At 42.6% G+C, this 18,289-nt stretch overlaps 1 protein-coding gene across 1 annotated transcript in view; it reads right to left on the reverse strand.

The window, feature by feature from the left end:
• The window catches only part of LOC115475115 (collagen alpha-1(XXVIII) chain-like), a 152,329-nt gene that overhangs the window by 78,071 nt on the left and 55,969 nt on the right, over positions 1-18,289 (reverse strand). Inside the window, exons 14-18 of the mRNA XM_030210855.1 lie at positions 11,080-11,148; positions 8,841-8,909; positions 8,564-8,632; positions 5,953-6,021; positions 1,488-1,559 (exon numbers count right to left, since the gene is read on the reverse strand). Coding sequence (XP_030066715.1) covers positions 1,488-1,559; positions 5,953-6,021; positions 8,564-8,632; positions 8,841-8,909; positions 11,080-11,148 — 348 coding nt within the window. The remainder of the gene's footprint in view (positions 1-1,487; positions 1,560-5,952; positions 6,022-8,563; positions 8,633-8,840; positions 8,910-11,079; positions 11,149-18,289) is intronic.

Here is an 18,289-nt window from a genome sequence, read left to right on the forward strand (position 1 = left end):
TGTGGTGGGTGTAGGGTATTGGGCTCCGTGATTTCATTAGCTTCTGTTACAGTCTCACGATGTTGGTAGTTGGTAGGCTCTTCTCCCATGGTGTTTTCCCCCCTGCCTACTGGGTCAGAGTGTGCCCTGTTGTGTTTCCGGTAGTCCATGAGGTAGTGGCCATTTTTGTAAGCCAGTTTTAGATCCCTTCCATGTGTTAGCCACGTTAGAGAACTTAGTTCTTACCTTGAATGTGGCTGAAAGAGGGCATTGTACAACATTCTGCCAGCTCTGACCTGCTAATCTCACTACCAGGGAGACTCGTTGCCAGTGGGGGGCACAACCTCTGATCTGCAGTTAACTGTGAGTAAGCGTGCTTATTCCAATAAAGGACGTTTTCGGAGAGATTAGTCTTCAGGTGTAAACTGGTGTGCCAATGTTATACAGCAGTAACAAGTCCTAGAGGCCTGCGTGTATGTGCACTTCAGCCAGGTGGACCCAGGCCCATCCCCCCCCACCTGTAACACTTGTGCTGGTAAATGGGAGGCCTCCAAAACCCACTGTACCCACATGTAGGTGCCCCCTTCACCCCTAAGAGCTATGGTAGTGTTGTACATTTGTGGGTAGTGGGTTTTGGGGGAGGGGGGTTGGGAGCTCAGCACCCGTGGTAAGGGAGCTATGCATGTGGGAGCTTTTTCTGAAGTCCACCGCACTGACCTAGGGTGCCCAGTTGGTGTCCTGGCATATCAGGGGGGTGAGTGTACTACGAATCGTGGCCCCTCCCACGACCAATTGGCTCGGATTAGGACGTTTTTGAGCTGGGCATTTTTAGTTTCCATTATCGCAAAAAAAAACAAACGCCCAGCACAAAAACGTCCATTTTTTCGAAAATACGGTTCAGCCTGCCCCTTCATGACCCGTTCTCAGAGATAAACGCCCATGGAGATAGGCGTTTCCGTTCAATTATGCCCCTCAATGACCTTTATTGCAACCTCACTGTCAGGATGCCGTTTCTTCACTGTTGTGGTGATATCCTTCAAAGGTACCTTGTTCCTAACCATGCTCTTTTGAGCAATTGTCAGCCTTCCCCCAGTTTTAAAAACCGCTCTATCTCCTTTTCAAATGTTGTTGTTTGCTGGCTGATTCCACCATGGTTAAGGTGGATCCCATATTTCTGGAACAGGTTCCCCCTTCTCCAGTCTCATCCACACATTGCGACTCTGGAGCTCTTCCTATTGGTTCCTGCTCGTGAAATGGGGAGCACTTCAGAAAATGCGCGTATAACAGCAGCATTTAGGCACCCACATAAGCTCTATGGCTGGCGTCTGTGCAGGCAACTATATGTTTGTCCCACTGATAATGGGTTATGCTCGTATTGTTTAAGAGAAACTAGGTGCCTAGGTTCCATTATAGAATAGGCTTCCACTGCATGGCCTTGGGGCCCCTAAATGGAGATGCCCAGTTATAAAATTGCCTTCCAAGTACGTAGACTCTTAAGAAAGAAATACCTTTTGTCCTGGAGCGCCATCTTCCCCTGGAAGACCAGGCAGACCTGACAGTCCTGAAGCTCCAGGTTCACCCTGAAGTAAAAGACAATACCCAAAGGTCAATAGCTTTGTAACTGCAACATAGGAAATAGAGCCTTATGTTTTTATGTTTTAGCTTTTAATCCCTAAAATTTACACATTCTAACAGTCTATGCTTTTGTGCATATTATTAACTATGTACTATGACACCTATCAAATGTGTTTTCAACATGCACAAATTGGGATAGAAGTCTAATTTCTGTTAAAAATGATGAAGACAAGGGGAGGACATGAGAATCAAATCAGCATAAATTAATGGCAAATTTAATAATTTTCTTCAAGAAAATGCTTTCATGTCAAGCCTGAAGTCTTTAACATGCTATTTTTATAATAATTTACAGATAACAAAATGTTTTCCACCCTCTCCTGTTTGTATGCTTTCAGATGTTCCAGGTGTCAGATATTTATTGCAAGGCAATCAACCCTACAAAGTGGGTATACATATGATACCTTAGATTTGTAAAGCTCACAAACTTACTTAGGGAGGGTTTTGTGTGAAAGATAGGAGTTATATAAATCATGATTATGATTATTTGTTTTTATTTTGTATTCCATCTGAATAATTAACTTCATCCACAACACAGTTACTCCACCTACACAGAAAACAAAACAAAACAACTAGCTCACCTGTTTTCTGCAGGAGGGATATTATTTGCTTTCATAGTTATGGAGGTTATAACTGTGTCACAGTAATTAGGAGACAGAAGGTAGGGTCTAAAGCAGCAGAATTTGGGGGCTGTGGTGTGGCTCCAATGTGCATGTGAGAGCTTTCCCTGTGCCTACCTCCTTCCTTGCCAGCCCCAAGCTTAAAAGAGAATGAGCATTGTGTGGGCCCTTTAAGTATAGGCCTGTGCTCAAGTGCTACCTTATCCTGGGGCCCTTCTACAAAGCCGCGGGAGGGCTAATGCATGAGTAGCACATGCCAAATTGGCACTACCGCCACGGTAGCGCTTGTGTCCGATGGTAATTCTGAGTTTGGTATGTGCCAAATCTCACAATAGAAAATATTTTTCTATTTTCTACTGCAGGGGACATTTCCAGTGGTAATCGGCAGCGCGGCCACATTGGCGCACGCTGCATGGTTACCGCACAGGTGCTGCATGAGCCCTTACTGCTAAGCCAATGTCTGGCTGTAAGGGCTCAGGTCGTAAATACGCACACATTAGTTTTAAGTTTTGCATACGACCATTTCCCGGCCCATTAAAAAATGGCCTTTTCCCCAGCTGGGTAAAAAGTGGCCCAGCATGCACCCAAAAGACATGTCCACACTACCGTGGGCCACTTTTTACCACAGCTTTGTAAAAGCACCCCCTGTCCCCCCCCCCCCATGCAGACTTCTTGTCAGAAAGGCGCAGGACATGACAATGTCTGAGTGTGGGCCTAAACTTTTAAGGCTTGCATAGTGCTCTTCCTTCTTTAAGCTTGGGGATGGTATGAAAGGAGGCAGGGAGTCATTGTTGGCAGGCCCTGAAGTGAGAAGGGAAGGGAGGGAAGATATTGACTGCAGGATAGGGAAGGAGAGGGGAGATTAGATGTGGGTAACTGGGGGGAGGGGCGGTTTGAAAGTAAGATGTTGGCCACCTTCAAGTGAGGTGGGTAGAGTGAAGAAGGAGAGATGGTGGCCACCTGGAGGAGAAGGTAGGGAGGGGAAGGGGAGATGCTGGCCACCTGGGGAGAGGGTCGGGAGGGAAAGGTGAGGTGCTGGTCACATGGGGGAGTAAGGAGGGGAAGGGGTGATAATGACCATTTCAGGGGATGAGATTAAGAGGGGAAGGGAAGATGCTAGCCACCTGGGGGATGGGGTAGGGTCTTGAGATTATGGACTGGAGGGATCCTGAGAAGCCCTGCAAAAAGTTTCCTCCAGAAACTAAGGGAGTCTACTTTCCAGGACACAGGCATGAATCTGCAGTTCATGGACATGTGTAGAGTTGATACATCCTATACCTGTCAGAGTTCTATGTTCCTCTGAAAATTTATGTGTGGTTAGGACACCAAAAAATAAAAAGAATTTATTAACAGGACCTACTTCTGATCAGCAGGTTACAGGTAGATCACAGAAGAAATGAGGGTGATGGTAGTCCTATATTCATAAAGGCATTCTTATTTTCATAAACTGCACCAGCTGCCTTCCCCACCCCCAACAATAGTACCTCTCCACAAAAGCGGAAGTAAGGACGGTAAGTCTGACTTCTATGGTAAGGAAATTAATGCACATACTTTTCAAACAAGACTAGTGAAGTTTCTGGAATCCAATGGATTACAGTAGGACCTGAGGCAACTTGGTTTCACTAGAGTCAGGTCTTGTCAGACAAATCTGATAAATTTCTTTGACTGGGTGACTAGAGAGTTGGATTGAGGCTGATTAGAGAGTTGGATTGAGGGAGAGCACAGAATAGTATTTGCAAGTATTCTGGAAATGTTTTCAGGTAATTTATTTCTTGGCTACCAGTCAATCCCCCCATCTTCTTGTTGGCCATGTGAATAGTGGTGTTCATAGCACTGTAACAGAAGTTCTATGGTTACTGGCAATCATAATAAAAAAAGGAGCATGAACTCAGGATAAAGATTCAATAGGGCTGTGTTTCAGTTGGAAGTCCTGCATCAGGAATCAATAATTATCCTGTCAACGTAGCTCTTCTTATATACACACTGTACCAATGTGAATAGAAAATGCAGCACTATATGGTTTGTGTATCACTATCAATTTTTTGGCAGGTTGCCAAATGGGCACCAGGATTCAGCTCTGTGGGGCTTTAGTTTATTGTTGAGCTACCAAACATGTTTGAAATATGTGCAGCCCCATTTTAGATAGGTCATAGAAGTAGGAATTGAGACGAACATCTCAAGTTTCACCAGCATTTTAGAACAGAATCTTGCAACGTAGAGCCTGTTCTAAAATACAAGGAAATGGACATTTATGCATTGGGGTGTGCAACATAAGCATCCATTTTATTTAAAAAAAACGTATATAATATAGACTTTTTGAAAGTCAGCACTTAACCATACTGTTACTGGGCCCCCTACTGCTCTGGGTCCTCAGGTATTGTCTGATGGCTTGAATGCTCAGTCTGCCCCTGCCAAAATGGCACCAGTTGGGTAGAAGTGAGTGAACATTGCTCCTGCCACTTTACATGCTCTTGCCACTTTTGGGGTACGTTTTGGGTGGCATTAGTGTTAAGAGGCAAGGCTTCCTAAAGAAAAAAAACAACAACTTTTAAACAGTTGTGGACCACACAGGGCTGTGTGGAGGGAGGATTTTATTCTACTGGCTACCTCAAATAGAACTGGCACCTTGGGAGTGGGTGGTTGTGTGCCTGTGACTAGGCCACACAGTCCTTTTAACTTGAGACAGTGCATGAAGAGGTATCTGATTAGGAAATTTTACATTCATTCCCATAGTTGGAATCCTGCAAAATTCTGGGCTGTACCAACACATGTAAAATTTCATGCAAACGTTTGCTACATTTTAGTTGGTTCTTCAAAAACTGTTGCCCCATAGATAGAATAGGAGAAAATGTTGCTTAGTTCAGCTCTTCTGACAGGGGACTTGTTGGCAGCCTTAATAAGTAGCTTTCTCAATGTCTTCCAGTTGAACTCCCAAGGAAAGGAGTCTTCCACTTATGCTCATGTGCAGTCTCCAAACATTTTGCTTTGTGTAGATCCTTCTAATTTAAACCATTGTAAATTCATCTGTCAGAACAAATTTGATTAAAACAAATGAAACATGCAAGCACAGCCGAATTAATTTTACATTCATCCTATGATGGTCTTGTACATTTCAAATATCTTTGTTGCAAGAAAATTTCCAATATATTTTGCAGGATGGTGCAGCTGCAGCTTGGCATCCATAATGACAAGATCCTCTCCTCTTAAGGTGAAGAAAAGCACAATGTAAGAAGACATTGTTGGGGTAATTTTTATAAATGTTCTGTGCGTAAAGCTGGTTTTCTGTATGGAAAAGTCCTTTTCTAAATTTGTCTTGCTCTATATGCACACCTGAATGACTGAATATACTTATACGCATGCTGTGTGTAGGCAATCCAGGGGGGCATAGTTTGGGTGGTGCAGGGTGTGATGTACCCATGTATTCTATAAAACATGTGACTACACACATACAGCATGTGTATACATTTACAGCCACTTTGTGTATATTTGTGCACTTCAGTTTGTGTGCTATTGGGGCTGGTTCTAAGATTCTATTTTATAAGGGTGCTTAGACACTTACATTGCCTTTATATGTTTGGTTTAAAGTAGGTGCTTTCTTGGGTTTTAGACATGGGCATCTTGTTTTAATAATTATCTCCCCACCCCACCCTACCCTCACATGTTTAGCAGACATATCTTCAATTTCCAAATAAAACAGAAGATTATATTAAAAATATTGTACCTTTGGGCCTGGTTCTCCAAGTCCTCTTTCTCCCGGAGCTCCAGTTTCTCCTGGTAAACCTTGCTCTCCCTTGCAGAAAAAGAATATGTGGTGATGTAAAATTACAAAGTCCTCCAGCATTCTGGCAGCAGTGCTGATTTGGATACTAGTGGTTTCATACCAGCACTCATGTTTTAGATATGCTCAAACAATGGGCTGCCTCTGAAGTAAACAGAAAGACCGTTGTTCAGCTTCTTGGCATGACTAGAAATGCTTGACTTCTTTGTCAACACAGGGCCATTTTTTAACCAGTTTTGCCACATACAGAATTGAGAATGACTTTCACTTTTTCTAATTATGATCTGGGGGCTGCCACCTCTATATTGCAGCCCTCATCTCCAGTTGTGCATATGCCCACCTGGTTCTTTGTAGCTCCTTGTGACTCTGGGCAAGTCATTTACCCCCTTTTACCTATGCACGCCAAACACACACCAAATTGGAGTTATCACCTGGTTACTGGGTGGCTCTTGTGGAAATTTCAATTTTGGCGCACGTCTGAAAATTATTTTATTTTCTGACGCATGTAGTGGACATGCACCAAGTGGCATCTGACGCGCATAGGTCCTTACTGCCCTAATTCTTTACCGCACATCCATTTTCGGCAAAAAAGCGCCATTTTTTACAGATGCGCTGAAAAATGATTCTGTGCTTGCCCAAAACCCGCGCCTACATTACTGCAGGCCATTTTTCAGCATGCCTTTGTAAAAGGACCCCTTAGGGCCTCTTTTACTAAACCGCGTGATTCCTGCACGGCAAATGTGATGCAGAATGGGCTGCAGTGCATTTGACACACCGGGAATCGCTAGTGTGGTTTAGTAAAAGAGGCCCTTAATCCTCCATTGCCCCAGGTAGAAAATAAGTACTTGTACATAATATGTAAATCGCTTTGATTGTAACCACAGACAGGTAGTATATCAAATCCCGTCCACTTTCCCTACTCTCTTACCTCTTGGCTTTGTGCCTTGACCTACTTTACTTCCAAGTTAAAATCTATTGAATATGCAAAACAGGTCATGACCTCTCTTGTGCCCTCTTTGCTATAGCATTCACACACCACCCTCCTGCTTTGTACCGTCTTCCCTCCAATGTGTCAATCATTGTCTGCTCTGAGAATAACAATCCTTTGAGGTAGAGACCTACCCTCTTCCCTGCTGTTTGTCTTTCCATTGTTCCTTAGGCTGTAAATTTTGTTGTTTTAACCTCAAATTTTTTTTTAACTATCTACATATCTACCACTGAAAGACCATTTATAAATAATTAAACTAGCAGACTTCTACAAAGAAAATGCTGGTCCTCTAGGACTCCTTTCATTTTGCTCTAGCCATAGTAAATGGAATTTTTTATCATGTACTGTCATTTTAGACTGGATTTGCTCCTTAGAAAAACTGCAAGTTCCATTAGTATTATGAGTGAGTTAAATTGCTCATTTTGAGGCCAATATTCATCCCATAGTGCAGCAGTCAAGAGAGCTGGCTGTATGAAGCTAATTTTCAGTTGCAATTTAGCCAACTAGGTTGAGAATAGATCTACAATAAATCTAGCCCCTAGTTTCTCAACCCAGTCCTGGGGGAACCCCAAGCTAGTCTGGTTTTCAAGATATTCACAATGAATATACATGTGATATTTGCATACAATGGAGGTAGTGCATGCAAATACATCTCATATATAGTCATTGTGGATATTTTGAAAACCAGATTGGCTTGGGGTTCCCTGAGGACTGGGTTAAGAAATCATGGCCTCCTGTAAAACATAGCTGTCTAGATTGAAGCCAGCTTTTTTTGCAAAAGTAGCCAGCTAAGGAGGTCTATTTATGAATCTGTAATGTGCATCCACAAGCCTTATTAATAAACCAACAGGGAAGGCCTGTAAAATAAGAGTGGGCTGAGATAGCCTTCCTTGTCACTCTCCTACCTCTACCTTTGTCGTTTGGCCTACACCATCCATTTTCTCCACCAATGGTGTAATCCCAGGTTGGTTTACCAGTAGGAATGTACCACTTTTATAGCATCTTGCCAGGCCTGTACTGTGAAGCAACTGGATGCCAGCTGAACTGCCTGTGAATATCATGCTCTGTGTCACATAGATGGTCTGCACACACCTAGAGGGCCCTCTTGAAAAGACCTAACACATACAACCTATCTGGCTATCATGTAGCAATGATAATAGCTCCCATTGCATATAATGGGAGCCACTGTAAATTATGTGCATTCCAGTGAGCTGCAGGTTGATAAACAGATTCCCAGGTTAGCTGGCTAGTATTGAAAATGTATGCTAATTTTCTTTCACCTCCCCCAACTGATCTAACCCCTCCTATGGAGCCGCACAGAATTTGAGCAGTTAATACAGTTGCCTGTCAATCACTTATTCCAAAATGACCTATCTAGCTGTCTAATACCCAAAGTTTGGTAGCTAGACCCTTTGAAAATCTATAGCTTTATGTGTTAACTTATGCTTACTCATTTTCTTATCTTTTAACTATAAATTTCCTCGCAGTATTCAACACATTTTGCAAACAGACACCCATATAAAACAGTTTTCCTATAGACTTTTGACTACAGCTAATTTTTTGTACCTTCAGTCCAGGATGCCCTTCACCAGCTGGTCCTCTTGGCCCTGGTGGGCCTTTTGGGCCTTGAATTCCCTGAAAAGATTTTACAGTGGATTAAAAAGTAAAATTCACTTTACCATACTGATCAAGTATAAGTATGTAGTATCACATCATACCTTATACTGAGTTTATCTTGTTGGGAGACTGGATGAACCATACTGGTCTTTATCTGAGGTAATTTACTTTGTTACGGTACGTTACTATGAGGAAGGGCTGTAAAAAACAAAAGTATAAAGTTTACCTTTTCTCCTTGCACTCCAGTGCCAGGCAGTCCAATAGGGCCAGGCAATCCAGGAGGGCCAAATTCACCCTAATTGAAAAATAAATCCAAGCTGCTGCTTTAGTATGGAAGCTTGAAGCAACTTTCTGTTAGAAGGATATGACTACACACTTGTTGCTTCTTACTAGAGCTACAGGTTAATGTCCTTCACCTCATTTGTTATAGGCACTGTTCTCTCAAGACTTTCCAACAAAATCAATCAGCTTGGTCTGAATGCATAAATTACATATGAGCATAAGCAGAGTCATACTGGGACAGACCAAAGGTCCACAAAGCCTACTATCCTGTTTCCAACAGTGGCCAATCCAGGTCACAAGTACCTGGAAAGATCCCAAAAAAGTACAATACATTTTATGCTGCTTATCTTAGAAATAATATCAAAAACGAAAAAAGGCTTACAAGTGTCTAAAAATATTTTGTAAACAATACACAAATGGGGATAGACACTGTGTGTTAAATGCAATGTGAAAATGTTGGCTAATGAAGGCGTCTCATATCAACATGGAAGTCTATATATATGAACTTCCTTAACGGCTAAATAGCCGATGTACGGTTATAATCATGGACCACCTCCAACCAACCAGCAGTGCCAAATGTTGTTAATATTTGGAAACCTGAGAATCAAAAAGTCTCTATAATCTGTTTTACTCTCAAATTTATCCTCAGGTAAAGAAAAATATATAGAAGCGCACTGCTGTTCACAAAATAAACATTATAACAAAAATAGACATATAATGCAAAAATTCACTTATCTTAATAGTTTAAATCGAAAAGGCCATCTGCTGGGGCCCGAATTCATCAAATTTCAAAAAAGATTTCATCCATCAGACTGCTGATAACTCCGGTGACATTGTGAGCCCGACAGGACCCTGTTTCGCGGTCTACTGCTTTTTCAAGGGCATACACATTTTCACAGTCACTGGTGTCGATATACAGCTGTATATCGACACCAGTGACTGTGAAAATGTGCATGCCCTTGAAAAAGCAGTAGACCGCGAAACAGGGTCCTGTCGGGCTCACAATGTCACCGGAGTTATCAGCAGTCTGATGGATGAAATCTTTTTTGAAATTTGATGAATTCGGGCCCCAGCAGATGGCCTTTTCGATTTAAACTATTAAGATAAGTGAATTTTTGCATTATATGTCTATTTTTGTTATAATGTTTATTTTGTGAACAGCAGTGCGCTTCTATATATTTTTCTTTACCTGAGGATAAATTTGAGAGTAAAACAGATTATAGAGACTTTTTGATTCTCAGGTTTCCAAATATTAACAACATTTGGCACTGCTGGTTGGTTGGAGGTGGTCCATGATTATAACCGTACATCGGCTATTTAGCCGTTAAGGAAGTTCATATATATAGACTTCCATGTTGATATGAGACGCCTTCATTAGCCAACATTTTCACATTGCATTTAACACACAGTGTCTATCTTAGAAATAAGCAGTGGATTTTCCAAAGTCCATCTTAATAATGGCTTATGGACTTTTATGAAGATATCCAAACCTTTCTTAAACCCCGCTAAGCTAACTGCTTTTACCACATTCTCTGACAATAAATTCCAGAGTTTAATTACATGTTGAGTGAAGAAATATTTTCTCTGATTTGTTTTAAATTTACTACTTAGTAGCTTCATTGTGTGCCCCCTAGTCCTAGTATTTTTGGAACGAGTAAACAAGCGATTCACATCTACCTGTTCCACTCCACTCATTATTTTATAGACCTCTATCATATCTCCCCTCAGCCGTCTTTTCTCCAAGCTAAAGAGCCCTAGCCGCTTTAGCTTTTCCTCATAGGGAAGTCATCCCATCCCCTTTATCATTTTCTTTATCCTTTTCTGTACTTTTTCTAATTGCACTATATCTTTTTTGAGATGTGATGACCAGAACTGCACACAGTATTCGAGGTGCAGTTGCTGCCGCTGCACAGTGAGCAGAGGGTTTCAATGTGTTATCAACAATGACTCCTAGATCCTTTTCTGGGTTGGTGACTCCTAACGTGGAAACTTGCATCACATACTTCAGAGCGGAAGCAACTATATTATTTTTTATTAGCTATAAAATATAATATTGTTCAGTTTTATCATAAATCCTCAATGCTCTAGTTTTGCTTCATGACTTCTATTGTAATCCACAACAATCACCAAGGTTTCCAATTACATTTATGCTTTGTTCAAATGGTGGTATATTTACTGCTCACCTTTTCACCTTTAATGCCAGGTCCTGGTAATCCACGAGGTCCCCTGGGTCCCTCAAATCCACGGTCTCCCTGAAACATCACAAAAGCTTTACAACTCTATTAAAGTTCATTTCTAGAATCATATAAACAAATACAGGGATATATAGCAATTTAAACATTACCAATGTAGCAAAGATGAGCAGCATATCAAATAAGGCTGAACTGTGAACTAAATCCAATTCAATAGTCCTACTTACGATGCATGTATATCTTCAGGGTCTGGAACTATATCCTAGCATAAGAACCAGCTTTTCAAAAATGTTGATGTCCTGGAAGCAACCCAGTTTCTCCTTCCCCTTGGGGCCACCACTGGTACCATGGAGCCTAGTTGCATGGATTATGTAGTATGCTGAAATAAGGCTGTAATGTCCCATCTAAGATAAAAGAATGGGCAACTGTAGAGTGCTCCAAGAGAGCTCCACCAGAGGTGTGGATGAAATGTGATTCTGGAAATCTGATCTGTATGAGCGTGCTTCAGGGAAATTGCAATACACTTGGGAAAGTTCCCTCCTACTCTGTAAAATCAACCTAGTGTTCCACAGTGGTCAAAGACATTATTATGAACTTAAAGGACTTGGGAGTTCAAGAACATAGAACCCCTACTCCCAGGATTTTAATACCTAAAGAACTGAACAACCATGATTTCCTCCTCCAGCTTGCTCCCTAACAAAACAATTTTCTAAAAACATATAATTGGACATCCTGACACTGATAAGCAAAACAATTTATGAGGTTAACATCAGGAGTCATAAATCCTGGACTGCCCAGTGCATAACTCTTGGCAGGAAAAAAGGCATCTGGATAAAAATGGGAGGGCCAAAGGCAGAGCTAAAAGTACATTGGATAGTGCCAATATTCAGGGCTTTCAGTTTAGCTTTATTCATTGCACAAGTAGCTGCCCTAAGATAACTTAGGGGCATAGTTATCAATGTGGGCTACTGTTAAGACATGGTTTTTTGCCACTAACTCATGGTATTTTAGCACAGGTCTCATTTTATGCTACCCCCCAATATTCAGTTGGTGGCGGTCAGCATTTTTTTAAACGCTGATAATCGCCGGCTAAATTATCCTCGATATTCAGTACCGGGCCATGCCCGAGCACTGGCATTGAATATCGGGGACCAATTTGGGGCGGGCAGGCTGCTGCAGCTTATGTGGAGTGGCGCCATTTGCGGGGGGAGTGGCTTGTAGACATGGGTTGGGAGGGGGAGAGGAAGGGATGTAATGCGTCGGGGGCTTGGGAGGGGATTTAAATTTAGAATTTTTTTTTTAATGATTGTGGCCCCAGACCGATATTCAGCTGAGGCCCGCATAAGCTTAAGTGGGTGAATTCAGGACAGTTTTTGAGGAGCTGTCCTAAATTCATTCACTTAAGCTTATGCAGGCCCCAGCTGAATATAGTTGGTGCCCGCCCCTGACCGGCCCACTTTTTTTTGGGCCAATCAGGGGCGATATTCAGTGGTACTGCCCGGTTTAGTGTTGCTGAATATCGGTGGTTAGGCAGGAACAGGCGATTTAAGCAGGCCAAAGCCTCTCCGGCCTGCTCAAATCACTATGAATATCAGCCTCCTAGTCTCTAATACATGGGTTAATGTTCATAACTTTCCCCTTTATTTAAGGACTGTATCAGTGGCACCACTTAAACAGACAACTCAGCTGAAAATTTGCTTAGAGCTAGCTGTAAAAGTAATCTAAATAACAACCAGATTTTTCACCACTGAATATTGACCCTTTTACTTTTATATATTAAACTCATGGTATCACCTTAGTAACATCAACATAGACTATATAATGTCACTGTCAGCATTATGATTTTGTGGGGCTCCTTTGTGAACCTCATGTGACACCTAGATAAAATTTTAGACAGTGCTGGGGTACCAATGACATAGGAAAATGTGGGAGGGAGGTTCTGGAAGCCAAATATGGTCTCTTAGGTAGAAAGCTCAAATCTGGACCCTCCAGGGTAGCATTTTTAGAAATGCTCCCTGTTCCATGTGCAGGGCCCAAAAGATAAGCAGAGTTCCAGAGTCTCAATGCATGGATGAGACGATGGTGCAGGGAGGAGGGTTTTAGATTTGTTAGGAACTGGGCAACATTCTGGGGAAGGGGGAGCCCATTCTGGAATGATGGGCTCCACCTTAACCAGGGTGGGACGAGATTGCTGGCATCAGCATTTAAAAAGGAGATAGAGCAGCTTTTAAACTAGAACCTGAGGAAGGCTGACAGTTGTTCAAAAACGCATGGTTTGGAATAAGGTATCTTTCAAAGATATCACCAAAATAGGGAAGATAGGATATCCCAATAATGAGGTTGCAATAGATCATAGTAGACCGGGTGTCTTTAAATAAAGAGCAGACAGATTTTCAAGATTGCACATTATCAGTGTCAACTGCTGAGTAAGTTGTAAATAGGAAAACCAAACATAGTTTGAAATGTCTATATGAAAATGCCAGAAGCCTAAGAAATAAGATGGGAGAGTTAGAATATATTGCACTAAATGAAAAAAAAAAGATATAATAGGCATCTCTGAGACCTGGTGGAAGGAGGATAACCAGTGGGGCACTGTCATTCCAGGATACAAATTATATAGTAGTGATAGGGTGGATTGAATTGGTGGAGGGGTAGGCATTATATGTTAAGGAGGGCCTTGAATCAAATAGACCAAAAATTCTGAGGCACACAAAACACATCTTGGAATCCATATGGATAGAAATTTCATATGTAAAGGGGAAAAGGATACTGATAGTAGTATACTACTGTCCACCTGGCAGGATGAACAGAAAGATGTAGAAATGTTATCAGAAATTAAGGAGGCTAACAAACTGGGGAACACAATAATAATGGGTGATTTCAATTACCCCGATATTGACTGGGTAAATATAATATCAGGGCATGCCAGGGACGTAAAATTCCTTGATGAAATCAAGAACTGCTTTATGCAGCAGCTGATTCAGGAACAAATGAGGGGGAACAATTCCAGACCTAGTCCGTAGTGGAGCGCATGATCTAGTGCAGGAGGTAATGGTGCTGGGGCCGCTTGACAACAGTGATCATAACATGATCCAGTTTGATATAAGCTCGGGTATAAGTACACACAGGAAATTCAATACTTTAGCATATAACTTTAAAAAAAGGAGACTATGATAAAATGAGAAGAATGGTAAAAACAACCTTAGAGGAGCAGCTGCAAAGGTCAAACATTTTCACCAGACGTGGATAATGTTCAAAAATACCACCCAGGAAGCCCAGGCCCGATATATTCCATGTATTAAAAAAGGAAGAAGGAAGGACAAATGACAGCCAGCATGATTAAAAAGTGAGGTAAAGAAACTATTAGAACTAAAAGAAAATACTTCAGAAAATGGAAGAAGGATCTGGCTGAAAATAATAGGAATGGCATAAGGAATGGTATACGGAATGGCAAGTCAAATGCAAAGCGCTGATAAGGAAGGTAAAGAGAGACTTTGAAAAGAAGACTGCTATGGAGGCAAAAACATATAGTAAAAATGTTTTAGATATATAACAAGCATGAAGCTGGCAAAAGAATCAGTTGGACCGCTAGATTAGTGGTTCCCAAACCTGATCCTGGAGGCACCCTAGCCAGTCAGGTTTTTGGGATATCCACAATGAATCTTCATGAGAGATATTTGTATGCACTGCCTCCAAGCCACTTAGAGTAATACTTTGTAGGACAGTTCTAAAGTTCCCAACTGGTAGCATAGGTTTCAACTTGGCCAAAAGACGTGGCTTGAAAAAATAATTCTCTATTAGAGCCTGAATTTGTGGCCTAACTATCAAATCAGAATCCAAAAGGACTCCTAAATATTGAACCAGGGTCACAAGCTTTACAGAAGAATTACAGAGCACAGTACTAATCCATTCTCTTTCACCAAGTCAACAATACAAGAAAAAAACTGATTGCAGCTGTTCTACAGCTTGACTCAGAGAAGTATCAACTGGAAAGAAAAACTGAATATCTTTAGTGTAGAGTCTGTAGTGCAAATGTAAAGATCTTAGGGTCCCTTTAATGGTAGGCTTACTGCCGCATCACTGTGCACCAAATTGGCCCTACCGTTGGACTCGCTCAGGAGCCCAGTGGTAGTTCTGGCTTCCAGTGCACGGCGATTAAGGCGCAAGACAATACATGCTGCCCAGTTATTGCTGGGCTACTGCTGGAACCTCTGTCACCTCCCAAATAAGAGGTGGTAAGGGCTCCTCCAGGGAATGGCCACGCAGCAAGCGTTTAACTTATTGTATGGCCATTTCCTTTAAAAAAAAAAAAAGAAACCCGGCCTTTTACCTGCTGCGGTAAAGGGGGCCTCAGTGTGCATCAAAAACACACACTGGTGCCACTGCAAGGCCCCTTTACCTTCCTTTGATAAAAGGGCCCCTTAATTTCCAACACAGGGCATTAAATTGTAACCTTCCTTATGTGGAAAAATGATCCCCTAGTGGTAATACTGCGAGATTATTGCTTGGGGTCAATGGTGCATTTTGAAACCAGAGCAGCACCACTTGACCACCAGGAAGACACCTGGGTAAGTCCCGGGGAAGGGGTTCAGGGATGTGGAGGAAAGTCCAGGGTTTCAAGGTTACTTTTCAGGGCTACTCTGAGATGGGATTGGATTGCGGGGTGTAAGCTCTTTAGGATAGAGCAGATCAGAAGGGGGTTTTGAAGATCGGGGGGGATATGCCACCTTGTCAACTCTTTATTCGGTCAGCAGCTGCGCTTCTTTCTCTATAATATCAGCAAAATCCATCCCTTCATCTCTGAACACTCTACTAGAACCCTTATCCACACTCTTATCACCTCTCGTCTTGATTATTGTAACCTGCTTCTCACCGGCCTCCCTCTTAGCCATCTGTCTCCTCTTCAATCAATCCAAAACTCTGCTGCGCAACTCATTTTCTGCCAAAGTCGCTATACCCACGTTAGCCCTCTTCTTAAGTCACTTCACTGGCTCCCTATCCGTTTCCGTATTCAGTTCAAACTTCTCCTTTTGACCTATAAGTGCATTCACTCTGCCACTCCCCAGTACCTCTCCACTCTTGTCTCTCCCTACGCCCCCCCCCCCGAGTACTCCATTCTGTAGATAAATCTCTCTTGTCTGTCCCCTTCTCCTCTACTGCTAATTCAAGACTCCGTTCCTTTTATCTTGCTGCACCTCACGCCTGGAATAGACCTCCCGAGCCTGTACGTCTAGCCCCGTCTTTGGCCGTCTTCAAGTCCAAACTCAAAACCCACCTCTTTCCCACTGCTTTTGACTCCTAACTCACTTGCCCTGTCCTTTTATCCTCACCTCTTTATTCCCTTACCCTTAATTGTTCTGTCTGTTACCTGTCTTATCTAGATTGTAAGCTCTTTGAGCAGGGACTGTCTTTTTTGTCTATGGTGTACAGTGCTGCGTATGCCTTGTAGCGCTATAGAAATGATAAGTAGTAGTAGTAGTAGTATCAGGCTGTACTATGGCTGAACGTAACGCCACCCCTTAATGCCACTTTCAGCTCTTTCATATCTTTTCTTTTATTGAATGCATTAAATTCTATCTCCCAGGGGAAGAAAGGCAGTATACATGAAATATCATATCTGTCCTAAATATTTTTGTCCAAATGTTTGTTGTTTAATTTTATGCATCTTTGAAATTTCCTGCATTCTTTACTTGTAAATAAGAGACTTCCTTCTATTTTCAATAAATGGTCTTATTTGAAGATGCAACAATATAATTTGCTTTCACCTGGCAAAATAGCTGACACCACTTGGAAACAGACACACTGGCACAAGCTAAATATTTCTAGGAAGTGAAGCCTGGATGAAGTGGTGGGTCCATGGCAGTGCTCTATACACATTTTTTAAATATGTGAACTACCTCTTGTGGTTATTATGTTAGGGGCCCTTTTACTAAAGGGTTGGTGTGCAGCAAAAGGCTTTCTCCAGCATGCACAGGTTAGCGCAAGAGCCCTTACCACCACCTCAATGGGCGTTGGTAAGCAGGGGCGTAGCCACCTCGGCGGGAAGGGGGTCCAGAGCCCGAGATGGGGGGGCACAGTTTAGCCCGCCACCAACCCTCCCGCCACTTTCAACCTCCCTGCCGCTGCCACCCCTCCCCTGCCACCTTTGACCCTCCTCCCGCTGCCAACCCTCCCCGTCGCCGCTGCCAGCGCCAGGTACCTTTGCTGCGGGGGTCCCCAACTCCTGCCAGACGAAGTCTTCTTCAGCACCGGTGTCCAGCGTGTTCACTGATCTGTTTCTGTGAGTCCTGACTCTTGATGGGGGAGGCTCGGCAGCGGGGGGAGGTCGAAAGTGGCAGGGGCCAGGGCTAAATCTGTGGGGGCCCATGCTCTCGTTGCCCCACCTAGCTACGCCCCTGGTGGTGTTTCTTGAAAAAATAATCCCAGCCTTGTACCTGCTGTGGTAAAAGGGGGCCTCAGCATGTGTCAAAAACACGTGCTGATGCTAGCGCAGGCCCCTTGTTACCGCAGCTTAGTAAAAAGGCCCCTTAGGTTGGTAGTTCTGACTTCAGTCAGATATTTGACCACATTCCACTCTTTCATAATATGTTGTAAACATATGTTTCCAGATGATGAAAATATGCATGTGCCAGGGAAACTTTATCATATTAAAAAAAAAAAACCTACATGCGAAACATCAAAGGGCCCTTTTACAAAGCTGAGGTAAGCACTAACACATGCTTACCGCAGCTTAAAATGGCCTACTGTGGGGCACACTGAGGCGTCCTGTGGTATTTTTTAAATGTGTGCACGCAAACTGCATGCTAAAATAATAAAACATTTTTTTTTGTACAGCGGACATGTCTGGGGGCAGAGAGCGGGTGCATCTGTGCAAATCGGTTAGCATGTTTGCATTGCCATGTGCTAATTATTTAGCACAGGTTTATTACATGAGTCCCTACCACCTACAAAATAGGCAGCGTTAGGGGTTCACACTAATGGCCATGTGCTAATAGGAAAATTACCTCATGGTCATTAATGGGGAAAATAGGAAATTTAGTCATTTTACCCCTGCTGTAAAAATGGCCTTAGCACACGGGAAAGACTCGCATAAGGGCATGCTAAGATCACTTTTACCGCAGTTTGGTAAAAGGGCCCCTAAAAGTTGGGGAAAATTCTAAGCAATTTTGCTGTTTTAACTCTTCATCACAGTTAGTGACAA

Source organism: Microcaecilia unicolor, chromosome 7 (genome assembly GCF_901765095.1).
Source record: "Microcaecilia unicolor chromosome 7, aMicUni1.1, whole genome shotgun sequence".
Lineage (NCBI taxonomy): Eukaryota > Metazoa > Chordata > Amphibia > Gymnophiona > Siphonopidae > Microcaecilia > Microcaecilia unicolor.